Source organism: Vulpes vulpes, chromosome X (assembly GCF_048418805.1).
Source record: "Vulpes vulpes isolate BD-2025 chromosome X, VulVul3, whole genome shotgun sequence".
NCBI classification, from domain to species: domain Eukaryota; kingdom Metazoa; phylum Chordata; class Mammalia; order Carnivora; family Canidae; genus Vulpes; species Vulpes vulpes.
This window is the reverse complement of record NC_132796.1, coordinates 42216373-42234101: the sequence shown is the minus strand read 5'-3', so window position 1 is coordinate 42234101 and position 17729 is coordinate 42216373. Positions and strand designations below refer to the sequence as shown.

Genomic DNA, 17729 nt, shown 5'->3' with positions numbered 1-17729 from the left:
CATACACGTCCACACTCTCCACACTCACACTCTCATAAATACAACTCATGCTGCTTCGTGAGATTCCACATCAGACTGGAAAGGAGAAGAGAGCTCCCTTGTTTTTAAAAACACTTACTTATTTAAAACTGAAGTGGAAAGTTTAAGCCTCTGAGTCAGTAGCCTCTCCCTCCTCCTGCAGGCATCATCTGACAAAGGCTCCTGCTGCATCGTAGCCGCTGGCACTCCTGCCACCACGGGCCCAGCCTGGTCCAGCCCCCAGGAGGCCCCTGATGGCCTGTTTGCTGTGAGGAGGCACCTCTGGGGCAGCCATGGAAACAGCACATTCCCAGGTAAGGATGGTCTATGCCCTACATGGTGCCCGCCCCCCCCACCCTCATCCTGAGCCCCTAATCCCCCTGACTGGCACAGAGGTAGGGGGAGACAGCCAGTCCTGCCCCTCCCCAGCACTGCTACCCTGCCTTTGGGAAAACTCGACTGCTTGCAAAAGCTGCCTCTCAGCGTTTCCAAAGCCTGCAAGCTCCCCATCATGGTTTCTCGTGTCTAGCCCCATCTCCCCTGGGGCTCAGGGTTCACTCATTCTGGGCTTCGGCTACTCCATTTGGTCATCAGAAGGGAAAGAACTAGCCAAGTGATTCCAAGGGACTGTCCCTTCCCCCTTCAAGGAAAAGTGGCATGACTCTCCCAAGCTCACGGACCCCCTTACTGCCCACAAGGCCTGGGCTGTGGGCTTAAGAGGGATCCAGGCCCTGGAGTGTCAGCCTGGCTCTGCCACTTGGCCAGTGACATCCCTTTGGTGTGCCAGCTACTTCACTTCTTCTAAACTTTGGGGACAGCAAGGCCCATTTTGGTGAGAATGGTGCTAATGGTGAGCCATATACTTGACGCCCGGGGCTTGGCACAGTAACTCCAATGGTGAAAAGCGGTGCTGTTAGCAAGGGATTTCAGCCAGGTTAGATTCTACTTGATTCTGTTTGTAGCATGGAGGATAGGAGAGGGAGTGAGGCACTCCAGGATGGGGCCTGATTCTCCCCAACCCCCTACAGAGTTCTTCCACAACATGGACTACTTCAAATTCCACAACTTGCGCCCCCCCTTCACCTACGCCACCCTCATCCGCTGGGTAAGCAGGCAGTGGGGGTCAAGGAGAAGGAAAAGAAACGGGGTGGGGACCGGCCTCCCACATTCCCAGCCTCCTTCTGAGCGCACCCAGGACAGGTCTCAGATATGATTCCCCATGCCGGCTTCACCCCAGACCTGCCCCCAAACCCAAACCCAAACCACTATCCAGGCCAGTGCAAGCCAAATTCGGGCCTTCGACCCACCCCTTCCCTGCTACCCACCCATATGTACCCCCACCTAGACCTGTAGAATAGCCCCACTATGAACCTGATCTTTGCCCTGTGCCCTAAACCCACCACAGATACTATCCTAACTCCTTTCCCAGCCCCGTACATGCCCCAATATGTCAACACATCCCTCGGCCAGACCCTGCCTCTAACCCCTTCCTGTAACGTCTCTTTGACTCTTGGCCTCACCCCATCCCAAACGCTTCATGTGAATCTCCCTGATGCCTTTCCAGCACTTCCATCAGAGGCTGCCCAGACCTTTATCCTGGGTAGGCCCACACCTAGCCCCTACATTCTCCTGCGTAGCCCCATCCTGACCCAGAACCTTACTGCAGCCATAACCTCTGACCCTTTACTTAACCCCATTCCTAAATCCAAACAGATCAAATTCCCTGACCTTTAGCCTCACTCCACACCTAACACAAGCCCTGACCCTTAAGGACCACACACAACCAACCTCCTTCTTGACCCTGAACCCAAATACATGCCTGACACATAAGATTGCTATATCACTAGGTCCACCTCTGACTCCTAACCTAATGCTATCCCATCCCTGAGCCCTCAACTCACCCCAGTCCATCCCCAGCCAGACCCTTAATGAATCCCCTCCCTGATGACCTTTTACCCTGCCCAAATCCTTAACTTGACCCTGCTCCTGGCCTTCAACCTCCCCAAACCCTGCAACCTTGCCCCTGTGGAGACAGCCAGCTCCAGCTCTGTCCCAGACCTTTAACCTGATCCCGGCCTTACCCTGAGCCAGACCTTACCACAATGTCAGCCATTCCCCTCTACCTCACCCCATCCTGGCCTGACCCCTCAGCCCACTTCTGACCCTGATTCTGACCTATCACCCCACACCATCTCCCTCCCTCCCCTCCCCCCACCCCCACAGTTCCACCCATGTCAGATACCCAGGGCGGGCCACTACCACTCTCAGCTCAGTTTTTGGAGAAGTGACCCCCTTGCCCCCCAACCTCCAGGCCATCCTGGAGGCTCCTGAGAAGCAGCGGACACTCAATGAGATCTACCACTGGTTCACACGCATGTTTGCCTTCTTCAGGAACCACCCTGCCACCTGGAAGGTGAGTTCCTCTGGAGGTAGCAGTGGCTGGGAGGGCCTCAAATGCTACCATAGTACTGGCCAAGCTCAGGAGTGGGAGGGCGTGTAGGCATGTAGGCAAGGGGCAGGGGCCAGCTTTTGGTGGGTACTGCTGACCTCAGAGGATGACTGCCTGCCTGCTTCCCCTGCCCCCGGCCTGGCTGGCCTGCCTTCCACAGAATGCCATCCGCCACAATCTGAGCCTGCACAAGTGCTTCGTGCGGGTGGAGAGTGAGAAGGGGGCCGTGTGGACCGTGGACGAATTCGAGTTCCGCAAGAAGAGAAGCCAGAGGCCTAGCAGGAGTTCCAACCCCACACCTGGCCCCTAAACTCAAAGCAAAGGAAAGGAGGAAGGAAGGACAGGGGCCGAATGAGGGGTGGTGGTGGGATGGAAGTGGCCAGGGGCAGGGACTACGGGCCCTGGATATGCCTACAGGGACCACAAAGTGAGGTGTACAGGGACCCTGATCCTCAGCTGACCACCCTCTTTTAGGTCAAATGCTCTGCACCCAGGCTGCTCAGAGGGCCCCAGCCCCAGCTCCCATCCCAGCTTCCTGCAACACACTCCTTAGCCAAACTGAGCCATCACAAACAACCACACATCCAGCCTGCCTCAGTCATTCTCACAGATGACCCCGGGGCTGGAAAAGACACATGCACGGTCACAATCCAGTCCCTTAGATGCAGTACAAACACCAGAACACAAAGAGCCTGCCTCCGTACACTCAGACAACCTCAGACCTGCAATCACACAGATGATCACACCCTAGCACAGCCTTGTCAGCCCCCATACCCCAAAGCACCCACCCACAGCCATCCCCAGGCCCACAGGTGCAGTGTCACAGGAGATGTGCCCAGGGACCCGCACAGAAGCAGCCTTGGTACCTTCAGGATCTCAGGTCCCAAAGAGCCACTCAAACAAACACATCCCAGCTGTGCACATTCTCACACAGCTCCCAAAACATCAGCTTGGTCACATGGCCCACCAGAATATACCTGTGCATCTCATGGGCATGCACATGCATTTGGCACCCCAGTGGGTCTCCTGCGTCCCACATGGGCTTTCACAGCCATACACACTGAATCACCAAACATACCCCATGTCTCACCTGCCACCCACCCCACCTCCCTTGTCCTGAACCCTGTGTCCCCATCCATGCCTCCGCTTAGACTGCAGACAGAGCCCCTCATTTATTTGGGATCCAAGGTCTTAACCCTGGTACCCTCTCCAATAAACTGCAGCTGAGTTTCCATGCTCTAGATGATCACCCTAGATAAGGGTGGGGGTCAGGTGGGCAGTGGTCTGGGGCCAAGGCCATAGCAGGAGGAGCTGTGCAGCCACCAGAGGGAATGGCTAGGGCAAGCCCTTGGCTATCGCCCCCAACATCTCAACTCCCCGCTGGAGGCCAGGCTGGGAGCAGACAGGTGCTGGGGGCTCCTCAGGCATCCCGGACCCGCCCGAGGAGGCCAGCATTCTCCTGGCGGAGGGCTCGGTAGTCCTCGCGGATCTTCTCCAGATTGCTGAGTGTCTTCTTCCCCATCTCCATCTCAATCTAAGGCAATGTGAATCACATGTCTTTAGTGTGGGGTGAGGGGGGCCTTACCCTGCTCCCACCTCCCCTCTCCATTAAGGCTGCTGAAGGCCCCTCCCGTGCCCCTCCCCCACCTCCTCCCGCAACGGCCTGCTGTGTCCCACCACCATTGGGCCTTTGCGTGTGTCATCTATTTGCCTAAAGCATCATTTGTTACATGGCAGGATGAGCCGACACATACTCAAGCTGAGGCCTCTGCCAATGGCCCCAGGAGGCAGGCGAGAGAGCCTTTGGGATGGGAGCCAGGGCTCAGAGCAGGCTGCTGGCCAGTGACAGTTTACACACACAGCTACTAAGGGGCAAGGCCAAGAGTCCAGCCGTGGGCTGCGTCTGCTCCCACAGCCTCTCTTGGTGTGAACCAGGGGTGCTGTCCACTGGCCTGCCTTGGTTTTTCCTCCTACCCATGGGCCTCACCTGTTCCTCAAGATCTCGAACTTCCCGCATGATTGTGCCTGTATCCTCGATGGTCTGGATGAGCTGGCTGCAGTTCTATGGATGGCAGGAGCAGAAGGCTTGCACCCCCACCACGCCCCACCCCGGCCAGCCCCCCTGGACACTACTCCACTCACCTCATGCAAGGCAGCTAGATACTTGTATGCCTTCCGAACAGCATCATCCTTCTTGGCATCCTGATCAGACAGAAGGGATCAGTGGACTTCCCCCATGTTTCCCACAAATACCACCTCCAGGACCCCACAAGGCTACCCTCTCCACTCCCCTAATCATCCTCTGTGGCACACAGCCAGGCTGGAGCAGCAGCATACCTACAAGGCTCACACAGGGCTTGCGCCCAAGCCAACCTGTAAGCAGACAGACAAGCAGCAGCCCAGCCCCACCCCACCCCTCCACCCAGCCCAGCCTGACCCATACCTTGAACACGAGCTCATCAGTTACAGCAAATGTCCGATCCAGCTTCCCAGACAGGGAGTTGATTTCCTTCTGAAGCTCTTTTGTATCTGATAAAATCTGGCAGAGTACAGGGTGGCCATGAGCCCATGTTTGGCACAGGCTGGCCAGCAGGCTGCAGGCATTTGTGTGCATGTGCTCACACCCAGATGTCACTGCGCCACTGCATCAGGTGTGGCTGGAGCAGACGGGGTAGGAGTGTTCTATGTTGGGGTGTGGCTAGATAGCTCTGCCTTTCAGAGAATGTGAAGTCCCCGTGTGGCCATGCTACATGCATCTGCCCCAACCTTCCACAGCTGCAATGATATACCTTAGTGATCTCTTCCTTCTGCTTCCGGATGTTGCCCACAATCTCCAGGATGCGCTGGGTATAGGCCAGCCGGGACACATCTCTTGGCAGGGTCTCCAGCTCTGACACCTAGACAGAACATAGCAGACACTCTCCTGGGACCTACACCCCACCCACTCCACTGGGACCCACTCCTCACCCACTCCGGGCTACCCAGGGCCCCCGCACGGGCCTTACCAGCTGCTTATAGACCTCTTCCTTCCTACGGGCCTCTTCAGCAGCTGCTCGAACACTCTGGTGCAGCTCCTGGATCTCTGCCAGCCGTCGAGAAGATTCCAGCTGCCAGGACCCCATGGGTAGAGGGATAGTGAGCAGAGCACAAGGATGAGCCCCTAGGGAGGGACTGAACCTGCCCCACCCACAGCCCAGGGCCTCACAACCTACCTCTCTGCAATCCTGGAGCTTTCGGAGGTGGCGGTACTCAGCCAGAAGAGGGACCCGGTGCTTTTCCCACTGACCCGCCAAGTGGATGACCCGCTGGGCACTACTCTCTACCACAAGCTGGGAATGGCAGTAAGGGATGTGTGTCACACCGGATGGACTCTTCCAACTCCAGCCCTCCCACCTAACCATGGTGCCAGCCCCACCTGCAGCTTGGCGAGGTTGGCAGTCCCGTCGGGAAGCAGCTCCACTGCCCGGCTCTTCAAGCGCAGGGCCTGCTCACGCTCTGCTGTGCTGAGCTCACTCTGCCGACACTCCGTCTCCACCTGGCACCCCATGAACCCCCACTCCCATCAGCAGAGGAGCTCAGCCACACACCAAAGCCCTCTAAAGCCCTCTAGCCCCCACTGAGCCTGGAAAGCCCTAGTCTAGCCTGAGCCCCCACAGATGACAACACACCCCTCTACCCTCTGTCGGCCCCTTGACCCCTCCTGATAGTGACGGAAACCCATAAGCAGTGACAGACACCCACAGGCCCCTCTGATCCCTCTGATCCCTCTACCTCCACAAAATGACACCCCCCACCCCAGAAGCCCTGACCAGGCCCTCAAGCCCCTGCCCATACAGATACATCATACTGACACAGATGCTCGCACCCCTCCTGATTCTCATAGACACCCACATAGCCTGACCGATGCCCACGGGTGCCCCTGACCCCCACAGGTCTGAACCCACTCACCCTACATCCCCCTCTCACTTCCACTTATTCTCCTAAACCCATGAGAGCCCATGGGTCCCCAGGGTTGCCTCTGAACCCTCCTGACATCGGCAGACCTCTACAAGGTCTTCTCAGGCTCTGCAAGGCCCTCTAGGCCCCACTGTGACCCAACCCCAGGTGGGCAGCCCCTCTCCTCCCCACCTCCCACCTGCATGAGGCTGATTCCCAGGGTCTTCATGTTGGCTTCAACCTCTTCAATGTTGCGGTTCACTCCCTCCAGCTGTTCCCGAAGAGACTCCAGCTCCTGCTCCTGAGCTGCCCTTGTGTCCTGAGAGGCACAGGCCAGTTGGGGTCAGGGTGTCAGGCCCATGAGACAGGTGAAGGCCCAGAGCCTCCCCCCACTGCTCCACTTACTTGTTCAGGCCGCTGGGAGGTGACTGGCATATCAGACACCTGGGATGCCTGGACCTCGGGCTCCTGCGGGAATGAGAAGGGAGTATCCTGGCTGTCCCAGAAGGCCCTGCCCTGCCCCGCCCCACCCCACCCAGCCTCAGCACCCAAGTGCCCTTCCAGCACCGTCCTCACATCCACTCAACCACTGACAGCTGTCAGACTGGGTTTATGAGGACCCGGGCACTCTCTGAAACCTCAGGCTAGACATATTTGCTCATAAAGAAACCTCCCTGATCCTGGCACAGCTCCTGCCCACGGGGAGGATGAGGGCCCCTCTAGATCAAGGAAAGAAGCTAAGTCCAGAGGAAACTGTCTAAGGGAAGCTAGGGTTCGCACACCCTTATGTGGCTCCCACCCCTCCACCCTTTCTCCACCAAAGCCCCTGAGAAGCCAGGGACACTCCCCACCCACCAGCTCAGAAAGGGCATGCCCAGTGGGAACACAGGAACCTGTGTGGATCAAGTGTGTTGTCTATACAGAAAGCAACCCAGCAAGCCTGCCTTGGCCCTGTCAGCACACCCAGGTCCATTCAGACCCACTCACTGGATGGAAGGTGAACTTCTCTGAGTGTGTGAAGCGGGAGCCCTTGGAGGCACCCATCCTGGCTGCAGCACCCCAGGCCTGCAGCAGCTCTCCCAGGTCTCGGGCCTGTGGTGGAGCCCCCAGTCGGCCCCAGGTCTGGTGGAGATGCTCGGCCAAGTGCTTCTGCAGCCGCTGCCGCTGAGCCCGTGTATCTTCCTGGAAACAGAAGGCAGGGCAAACGGGAAGGTGTAGAGGCCTGCTAGGCACCTGAGGCCCTGCCTCCTCCAGGGAGCTGCCTGACAAAGTGCCACCACATGGTCACACCCACCCTTCAACCCCTCCCACCAAGAGGCCCAGTCCCCCTCTCCTGACCCACCGGTCTGGGAGCTCCCCAAGGACAGGGTCCCCTCCTCACAGCCATGCTTCTCTCCACCCACTCGCTCCCCACACTGGAGGTGGCTGAGGCAAGGGAGAGAAGCAGCAATCAGCAACCCCCCAAATCAGAGGGCCACACTGAAAGGCTACATGGGGATGGAACAGAAATGGAGAGTCAGAGGTGCTGGGCAAAGGAGTAATGGAAGCAGAGTTAAATCAAGATGGGGGGTGGGAAACAGAGGGAGTTTTGAGACAACTAGGGAAATATGACTATGAACTCAGTGACAGTATTAAGAGATCACTGCTAATGGTACTAGGTGTGAAAATAACCCACAGGTTACCTTAAAAAGTCAATACCCTTCTGAGTTAAGAGATGTCTGTCTCAGTATTTAGAGCTGAAGTGTCATGCATATTGGGACCTGCTTCAAAATAATACTGAGAAACACTTAGGGGAGAACAGATGAAGAAAGACTGGTGACCTGCTCATAGTTGAAGGTGGATAATGGGCACACAGGATTCACTGGAACATTCTATTTCTGTGTTTGAAAATTTCTACAAGCTTAAAAAAAGACAGGCGGGAGTAAAGATGGAACAAATGGCAGTGGGGGAAGCTGGAGCAGAAAGAAGAGACGGGGGCAGCCCAGGTGGCTCAGCGGTTTAGCACCGCCTTCACCCCAGGGTGTGATCCTGGAGACCCGGAATCGAGTCCCACGTTGGGCTCCCTGCATGGAGCCTGCTTCTCCCTCTGCCTGTGTCTCTGCCTCTCTTTCTCTCTGTGTGTCTCATGAATAAATAAATCTTTCAAAAAAAAAAAAAAAGAAAGAAAGAAAGAAGAGACAGTGACAGAGGTGAACAAATAGGACAGGAAAACACCCAGCAGAGGAATGAGGAGACAGAGGGGCAGGAAGGAGGGGCAGCACAGCCAAAGGACAAGAAAGATAATGACCAGAAGAGACAGTGCAGGGACCCGGGGACAGAAAAAATAAGCATCGGTGACAGTGGCAGAGACAGAGAAAGAATGAGAGGCTCTGGGGTGGGAAGAAGGCAACAGAAACAGGGAAGAAGTATGCAAATCCTGAGCATGCTGGTTGCTAAGAACCTGCCTTGGTTCAGTGCTAGCCTGAGGGGAGGGTACTATCACCTCCCAAGTCTCAGGAAGGGAAACTGAGGCTCTAGAGGGAGTGCGGGATAGTGACTTGTCAGAAGTCCACAGTCTTTCTAACTCCAGGGTTCTCTCAGGGAAGAGCCAGGTGGAGGAGGCAGAGAGGAGACGATGAGGGAGAAAGGGCAGGAGGAACAGAGAACCAAGGGAAGCTGAAACAGGGGCATTTCTGTAAGCAAGGGCCTTGGCAGCAGAGAGCCAAGCATTGGGCGGTACCTGGGTGGGATGGCGGGGTGCCCGTTGGACCCAGTCCTCATCCCCGGGGCGGTCCCGGCCCCTGTGTTGGCAGAGCTGGATGGCATGGCATTCGAGGAGTGAGGCCACCCTCCCAGCAGGCTGGGGCACCTGGGTGGGGGCTGGAAGCAGCAGAGGACTTGCCTGGAACTCCCGGGGCTCTAGAGGCAGGAACAGAGTCAGCTGGCTGGGGAGGGGGTGGTGGTTCAGGCCTACTTCTCCCCCTGCTCCCGGCCCTCCCGCACAGCCTCACCCGTACCTCCTCTGGAACTCAACTCAGGCATGACCAGCCTGGTGGTGTGGAAAGGCTTCTGGGAGGCTGAGCCCTGGTGGGAGAGCAGAATCAGAGCCTCCCTGATGAACTGTGGCAGGGGGAGGGGAGGGCACTGGTAGTGGGAGGGGGGCTAAAAACCCGAGCATGGGGCCAAGGTGGGGCCAAGCAACATCGATGTGAGCTAGGGGGTCCCACCTGGAGGTGCTGCAGCTTGGGAGTGCGAAGGAGGGGTGGGACCCAGGGCAGGGCCATCTGGTCCCGGATCTGGCTGCCGATGGCCCGGAGAAGGATAGCTGAGTCACCTATAGGGGATGGGGAAGGAGTAACAACCAGGTGACAGTGCCACAATTCCCAAAATGCATACCCTGGGAAACCAGCCATGGCTCCCTGACCCCTACCTCCCAGAGATGCATCTCTATCTAGCTATCCTTCTCACACCCAGCCAGTCAACAAACACTTGCTGAGCACCTACTATGTGCCAGTCACTGTTCTAGACTCTCAGAATACTTTGGTGAGCAGACTGAGAACTTGCCCTGCCCCCACGTTGCCAGCATGCTGGTAAAGGAGAACATGATTAAAGTCAAAAGTACAATACAGAAAAACTCTCAGGTAATGATCCAAGAGGAGGGTAAAGACTATTGAGAGGAGCATGTAATTTTAAACAAGGCGGTCTCAGTAAGGCCTCCCAGAGGTGACATGTGAATAGAACCTGTAAAAGGTAAGAAGGTGGACCAAGAACATATCTAGGGGAAGAATAATCTGGCAAATACAAAGGCCCTGAGGCTGGAGCAAACCTGGAATGTCTGAGAAGCACCAAGAAGGCTAGTGTGGTTGGAGTGGGGAGGAGGAGGAGGAGCGAGGAGGAAGTAAGGCAGAGAAGCCCCTCCCAGCATCCAGCACCAACTCCCCCCACCACCTGAGGCAGCCCAAGCCCAGGCCCCCTTCCACCTGCCCTGCCCTGCCCCCCTCCCCTAGACCCAATCCTCCCATCCCACCCAGGTCTCCCAAAGATACATCCCTGACCCCAGCCCTGGTCAACGTTTTTACCACCTCCACCTCCCCCAGCCCCTATAACACCCAGGAATGCCGTGCTCTCCTTCACCCCGCACCCACCGTACCCTGGGCAGACCATACCTGCAGGCTGATCTGCATCCTCAGAGGCATCAGAGGGCAGACGCTCAGCCAAGAAGAGAAGCAGGTCCCGGAGATCAGGCTCACTGGGGTAGAGGAAGTTCTGATAGCCAAGCTCCAGGGGATAGCCCAGGTCCTGGGGGTTGGGGGGGTAGCCTCTATCAGGCAGGCCTCCTGTCCTGGGAGCTCTGGGCCTAGACCACAAATGCTCCCACTCTCTTGCCAACCACCACCCTCTCAACTCCACCTTGGCTCCGCAAGGCCTCCAGGCCTCTGAGGGGAGCCACAGAGTGATTATAGTCAATGCTACAGAGAGCGAGAAATAAGATTAAGGCTTCAGCCTTTCTGGGATCCCTGGGTGGCGCAGCGGTTTGGCGCCTGCCTTTGTCCCAGGGCGCGATCCTGGAGACCCGGGATCGAGTCCCACGTCAGGCTCCCGGTGCATGGAGCCTGCTTCTCCCTCTGCCTGTGTCTCTGCCCCTCTCTGTGTGTGTGTGTGTGTGTGTTACTATCATAAATAAATAAATAAATAAAAATAAGTAAATAAATTTTTTTTAAAAAAAAGGCTTCAGCCTTTTTTTTTTTTTAAACATTTTTTTTAATCTTTATTTATTTATGATAGTCACAGAGAGAGAGAAAGAGGCAGAGACATAGGCAGAGGGAGAAGCAGGCTCCATGCACCGGGAGCCCGATGTGGGATTCGATCCCGGGTCTCCAGGATCGCACCCTGGGCCAAAGGCAGGCACCAAACCGCTGCGCCACCCAGGGATCCCAGCTTCAGCCTTTCTAACTATGACCCTAAATCCAGAGGCCATAAAGGAGGAGTATTTCTGAACCCATGGAAAGAAACAGAAATGTTCAAGAATACAATTACCAAAACCATAAGAGTGATGACAAGCTAGAAAAAAAAATATTTGGAGTTCCCATCACAGGCAGAGAGTAAATCTACCTCATATTTGAAGAGCATCTAAAAATCAAACAAGTGGGGCGCCTGGGTGGCTCAGTGGTTGAGCATCTGCCTTTGGCTCAGGTCACGATCCCAGGATTGAGTCCCGCATTGAGCTCCCCGCGGGGAATCTGCTTCTCCCTCTGTCTATGTCTCTGCCTCTCGCTGTATCTCTCATGAATAAGTAAATAAAATCTTTAAAATAACAATAAATAAAATTAAAATAAAAAGCAAACAAGCAAAAGAGACCAGCAATGCAAGAAAAAAGTAGGCAAAAGATAGGAGCAGGCAGTTCACAGAAAAAAAAAAAATGAAAATGGCCCTTAAACCTAGGCAAATATGTCCAACCTGGCTTATGAGACAGACACAAATTGAAAGCACACCAAGAGATCTCACACAAACGTCACTGACCCAGGACAACCTGACGTCTGTCCTGTTCAGGTGCATGCTGGGAGGGAGATACCATCGCTTGGGCAGTGCCGCTGCCCCAAATCTGAATCTGATCATCAGAAAACACTGTGACCAACTCAAAGCGTAGGCTGTGCCAGGCGACAACCAGCCAAGACTCTTAGAAAACATTTGTCATCACAAAGGAAACAAAGAAACAAAAACGAAGGAGGACTGTTGGATACAAAAGATTAAAGAGGTAACAGTGAAATCAAATGTGTGATCCTTGATTAGATGCTACAGTTCAAAAAAAAAAAAGCAATAGAGGATATTTTTTGAAAAACTGGGGAAATTCCACCATGCACTAGATATTAGACACTATTATTCTAATATATACTATCGATTGTTAACATACATATTAAATTTCATGGGTGCGATCACGATATCGTGCTTATGCTGGCAAAAGTCCTGCTATTTAGGAGAGGCGTGCTGAAAATTATATGTATGAAGTATCATGCTGTCTGCCACTTTCAAATGGTTTGGCAAAAAAGTGTGTGTGCATGCATTTATATACAGAGAAAAGAATGGAGCAAAATCTTAACAGAAAGCTGGGGAGAAAAACTATACTGAGCTATCATTCCTCACCTACTGAAGGGGCACAGATCAGTGGGCCAGGCTGTGGGGAAACAGGTGCTCTCTCCCACACTGCCGTTGGGAAGGCAGAAATGAAACAAAGCCCAGTGAGGGCAATTGGGCAAAGTCCGACAAAACAATATATGCTTTTACCCTTCCACCTAGCAATACTGCCTTGAGGAGCTGTCAAACCATCCCTCTAACAATTCAAGAGGACAGACACACACAAGATTATTCATTACAGCATTATTTGCAAAATCCTAAGTGTCCAAGCACAGGATATCATATGTACGTACTGCAGTACATATGTACAATGGACATTGAATACGTTTAATGCAGCTGTTACGAGGGATTAAAAAAAGTAAGAAAGAGAGAAATAAAACAAACACAGGAATGGGTAGCAAGTCTCTATTTTCCCGCATTTTATAGACTTCCCATAAAGCAAAATTACCAACTACCAAAGTGCTACAATGTCCGAATTATCCTCAAAAGGCTACAGGTTCATTGCCCTCTCTTCCTCTTCCTCCGCGTGACATGCTTTACTAATTTACAACAGAGCATGGGTTCCTTATAGAGCCTTTTCTCAACAGAACAGCCAAAGTAATGAAAAAGTTGCTAAAGAATAAATATAAAGGGGCAGAGACCTGGGAAAGGAAAGGCTCTGAAAACAAACTTCAGGCAGTTCACAGATGACCTCAAGTCGACCCTTCTGAGAGTCGGAAGAGGGCCTTTCTCCCCGGCTCCAAACCAGGAAGCAGATTTTTGGTTTTGCTTTTCCCTTTCCAGGCTCTGCAGAGTATGCAGACGTGCTCTCTGGAGCAGAACAACCAGGAAACAGCAGAGTACGAAATGCCATGAAGAGGAAGGATACGATGTCCAATCATATGACATACAATGCTCTAAGTGGATCTATTTTTGATATAAGGGTTTTAGACTATTTCAAAGAAATATGTTCTTGACTTGCTTCATGGTTTATATGTATCCTATACAGATATTAGGTTAGGTGGAGGGGACCTTTAGTATATGTCATGAACCGTTGGTTATGGCCAGAAACCGGGCAATCAAAATCTAATAGAAAGAAAAAAAGGAAAAAAGAAAAAAGAAAGGAGGAAATAAGTATATTCAGATTTGCTTATATCTGCATTAAAAGAAAAAAAACCTGGAAAGAAACACAGGAAACCAATGAAAGTCATCCCCTTCAGCAGACAGGCAGGGTAACAGGTGAACGGTTTGGTGCGTGAGACTCTGCCAGTATCATGCTCCTTCCATCACACCTGGGAGCTCTCTCTTACCCTTTCAGTAGTTAACCACCTTTTACCAAATTAACAATTTTTTATATTTAGATGTCCCCGTTCCAACTATTGCTGGAGTTTCAGGCTCCAGACTGGACCCAGACTAATAAAATGACCTCCTCAAAACAATTTTTTTAAGAAGAGACTTATGGGCTTTGGTGTAAAAAGATCAGGATTGAAATCTAGCCTGTACTAACTTACTGGCTAAGACCTTGAACTGGTTATTTCACCACCCGAAGCTCTGCCTCCTAGCTATGAAATGGGGCTGATAGGACTTTCTCTATGTGCCTGTTTTCAGAGCTCAAAGGCCCCATCAGTGTTCTGCGTGGGGACTAAAGAAGCAGGTCCAGAAAGAAAGCCTTTTTCTTCTATTCAGAGTTGCTGTCACTCTGGGGCTGCATGGACACTGAGAGCAGATTTTCTGGATTCAAATCCAAGCTCTGCCTCTTACCAGCTGTGTGACCTCAGGCAAATCACTTAACTTCTCTGTGCTTTACTTTTCCTCATCTGAAGTAAAGGGATACCCATGGTACCTACTTCAGAAAGCGGCCACGAGAATGAAGCAAGTTTATACCACCATACCCAACACAGGGTGGGGGGAATCCACTCAGCAAAACTCATTATTATCTGTGCGTGTATGTGTGTGTGTGCCCACGCGTCTATTAGGTCACAACATAAGAGGTATTTTATTTCAGACAGTCACTGTCAAAAGAGTGTGAAAACCACTGGCTTTCGAGCTACTTTACTTTGGGTTTTTTCTGACACCTGCAATCAAAGAACTGTGACTGATACAGAAACTCAATCCAGAAGTCAGGTGTGTGAAGTGACAGACACCAAAATATGGAGGTGGCCAAGTGGCAGAAAGTGGTGGCAGGCAGGCGGCCACATGAGGAGGCGGCCAGCAGAAGGCAGTGGTGCCAAGCCTGAGTGGGCTACAGGGGCAGCACCTGGTTGGATTATGAGAGACCCTTTCTGTCTGCTGATATGTACATGAGGGTTCTGGGGCCAATCGCAGGCACGCTTTGGCCATGCTCTTTGCCCCACATTAAAGAGAACCGGTGAGTCAACACCAAAGCCACTGGGAGGCAGCTCTGAGAGAAAAGAGAAACAGGGAGCTGGGGGACACCAGACCCCCAGCCCCTTCTCAAAATCTCTCACTGTGTGCACTCTCCTTGTCAAAGGGAACAGAACCTCTTGCTCAGGAAGTGCTATCCTCAAGAAAACAGCTCCAGGCCAGGGGACAGGCCTGGCTCCCGAGGCCACCCCAAGAGAGCCCCAGAGAGAAGAATCTGGGAACCCCTGAAATTCAGCCAAACCTGAGAGCTAAAGGATGGGCAGAGCTCCGCAGCCTGCTGTTAAGAGACAGAAACTGCACAAGCAAGATTCGAATTCAAGAAACCTGACCGCCCTGTCCCCAGGGGCTAAATGGAAACATTCACTGCAGTGACTCTACTGTCCTTATACCGTCATGTCCTAGGTCCATTGGCCAGGTTCACACACTCAATATGTAGCTAGAGGTTGCTGGAAGGCAAGCAGCCAGATTGGGCCTCCCTAATAGTGATACCACTTTTGCAAAGCATATTATAGCCAGCTGTTTTCTATATTAACTAATTCTTACTCCTCATAGCAAACCTATGTGGTAGGTACAACTCTTATACCCATTTTACACATGACGAAACAGGCCCAAAGAGGTTAAGAGACTGACCCAATGTGACAGAGCTAGCAAGCCAAGAGAAATGACATTACTCAGAGCCCCTGGACATAGTAACTGGAATACTGCTCTGTACTGAGGGAGGCATGAGTGCTTCATCACAAGGCACTTTACCTACGAGAGAGACAGTTTGGGAATTATTCTCAGCAGAGGCAAGATGTGTGTGGCTGCCACAGGGGGAACCCAGCAGAGATACAGTTTTACATAATCAGCTTCTCTTCCTTTGAGTAACCCTCTGGCCCCCAACTCCCAAACTATCCTGAAGGAGGAGTCAATCACAGAGTCCTATAGGGATAATTATGTGATCCAGGCTGAGCCAGTCAGAGTACACAGTGATTAATTTAGGAGTGAACATGCGACCCAAGCCAAGCCTTTTTCTGGAACTAATAAATGGATACCATGGAAGTGGGGGGGATTCTTGGTGCTAAGCGTAAAATGTGGGAGCCAAGGGCAAACTGGATCAACTCATATAATGCTCCTATCAACTCTATTTTTATCATCTCGGTTTCACAAATAAGGAAACTGAGGCCCAGAAGGGTTAGGGTCACATTGTTAGCAAGTGGTTAGTGAGGGTCTGAGCTACTCAGGCATAGAGTTAGCATCCTTAACCACTAATAAATGCTAAGCCACAAGAGGAGGTGGCAGAGAGGACAGGCAAGGGTTTTGAAGGAGCTTGGTGACTTTGTGAAGGAGGAAGGAAGAGGCTGTACATATTGGGAGGAGGGCACTCACCATGCAAGCCTGAGCCAGGCTCATGGCCAGGCGGAACCGGGCAGACATGGCCAGAGGCAGCAGGGGGCTGAGGCCAGAGCCCACGGCAGGGTTGATCACACGCAGGCAGCGGACCACAGCTTCTACAACCAACTCAGTGGTGAAGGCTCGCAGGGACTGCACATCTGGAGGAACTGCCCTGAAAAAGAAAAGGGCAGATTCAAAGCAGCCAGGAAACTGGGATCAGGCTGGACCATGCTGCCTTCTGGACACCTTAGTATTGGGGTGGGAGTGAACGGAGGGGATGGCCACAGTTCAGACAGGCCCTGGGTGTTGGTGACGGGGACTTCCATTTGGAAAACTAAGAACCAGAGAAGTCCTTGGGTCCTAATGGTGGATAGAAGGGATCTGAATTCAAAAATCATCTCAAATTGCCATATGCTTAAAAGTCTCTCATTTCTAGGGTCTAGGAAGGGCAAGGGACCCAGATGGCATGCTCTCTGTGTTTCTGGATCCCCAGGTATCATGTTCTTCACATGTCAGGGGCCCCTAGGTATTGAGCTGCTAGGGTTTTGAGACTAGATATTGTGAGGCTCAGGTTTTCAGGAGTTCTGAATGTCAGGGTCCCTAGATGTCAAGATCTTCAGATTTCAAGACCTTCTAGTTTCAAGCAATCCAGAAATCAGCCTCCCTAGATGTTGACATCCTGGGTTTTTAGAGCCCTTGAATGCAGAAGTCCTGTGTGTCACGGTCACTAAGTGTTGAGGTCTCCAGGTTTTAGGGTCCAGGGATTTTAAAAGCCCAGGTGTTGGAAAACAGGATTTGAAGGTTCCCAAGTATCCAGTCCCAGGGTTTTGAGTGCCAGGGTCCTGGGTGTTTAAATTCCTTGGTTCTCGAAATACAGGTGGCTTAAATTTTCTAAATACCAGGGGCCCAGGGGATTGATATCAAGAACCACATATTTCAGGATCCTGGGTGCTGAGGATCCAAGGTTTTATTTAAACCTTGGAGATGTCTGGGTCTTGGAATCTGGGATTTACCAAGTGTTGAGGTCAAAGGGTTTGGGAGGTCCTTGATGTCAGAGAGCATTTGTGTGGGTGGGTGGGTGGGGGATGTCTTAGGGTTCTGGAAGTTGGAGCCCTAGATGTCAAGGTCTGGGGTTTTAAGGTTCCCGGGTGACTGGGTCCAGAGTTTTGGAGTCCCGGATGTGGGCAATCCGGGGTGGGCGGGGGCTGTGTCCTTACGTGCCGGCCTGGCGCAGGGAATGGATGAGAATTCGGTCCGCCTCCTCCATGGTGGAGCCGTGTTCGAGTCTGGGGACAGGTCCAGGACCGGGTCCGAGGAAGAGAGGAGCAGCTGTTGAAACCCCGATCCGCACTCGCGGTCCAAAGAGTGTCACGGCTGCGCAAGGAAAGCCGGGAAGTGTAGTTCGGTGAGCGAGTGTGGCGCGAGCCGGATGCCTGGCGTCCTGGTGCGAAGGTGCGTGTACAGGCTTAAGCGTGCA

The 17729-nt window shown here is 52.9% G+C and overlaps 2 protein-coding genes across 4 annotated transcripts in view; one reads left to right on the top strand and one right to left on the bottom strand.

Moving 5' to 3' along the window:
- Positions 1 to 3699, top strand: part of FOXP3 (forkhead box P3) — a 20125-nt gene extending 16426 nt beyond the window's left edge. For all 3 annotated transcript variants that reach the window (XM_072743600.1, XM_072743599.1, XM_025982410.2), the window contains 4 exons: positions 182 to 332; positions 1047 to 1123; positions 2330 to 2431; positions 2628 to 3699. In XM_072743600.1, the coding sequence (XP_072599701.1) occupies positions 182 to 332; positions 1047 to 1123; positions 2330 to 2431; positions 2628 to 2777 (480 nt within the window). In that variant the 3' untranslated portion in view covers positions 2778 to 3699. The remainder of the gene's footprint in view (positions 1 to 181; positions 333 to 1046; positions 1124 to 2329; positions 2432 to 2627) is intronic.
- CCDC22 (CCC complex scaffolding subunit CCDC22) lies at positions 3621 to 17729 on the bottom strand. Its single transcript, XM_025982409.2, has 17 exons — positions 17470 to 17729; positions 16247 to 16424; positions 10549 to 10681; positions 9610 to 9716; positions 9400 to 9466; positions 9123 to 9301; positions 7391 to 7585; positions 6809 to 6871; positions 6603 to 6722; positions 5883 to 6002; positions 5680 to 5796; positions 5473 to 5574; positions 5257 to 5364; positions 4911 to 5006; positions 4610 to 4669; positions 4455 to 4529; positions 3621 to 4001 (listed from the first exon to the last, which is right to left on the bottom strand). The coding sequence occupies exons 1-17, from the start codon at positions 17517 to 17519 to the stop codon at positions 3888 to 3890; spliced, it is 1884 nt and encodes a 627-aa protein (XP_025838194.1). The 5' UTR covers positions 17520 to 17729; the 3' UTR covers positions 3621 to 3887.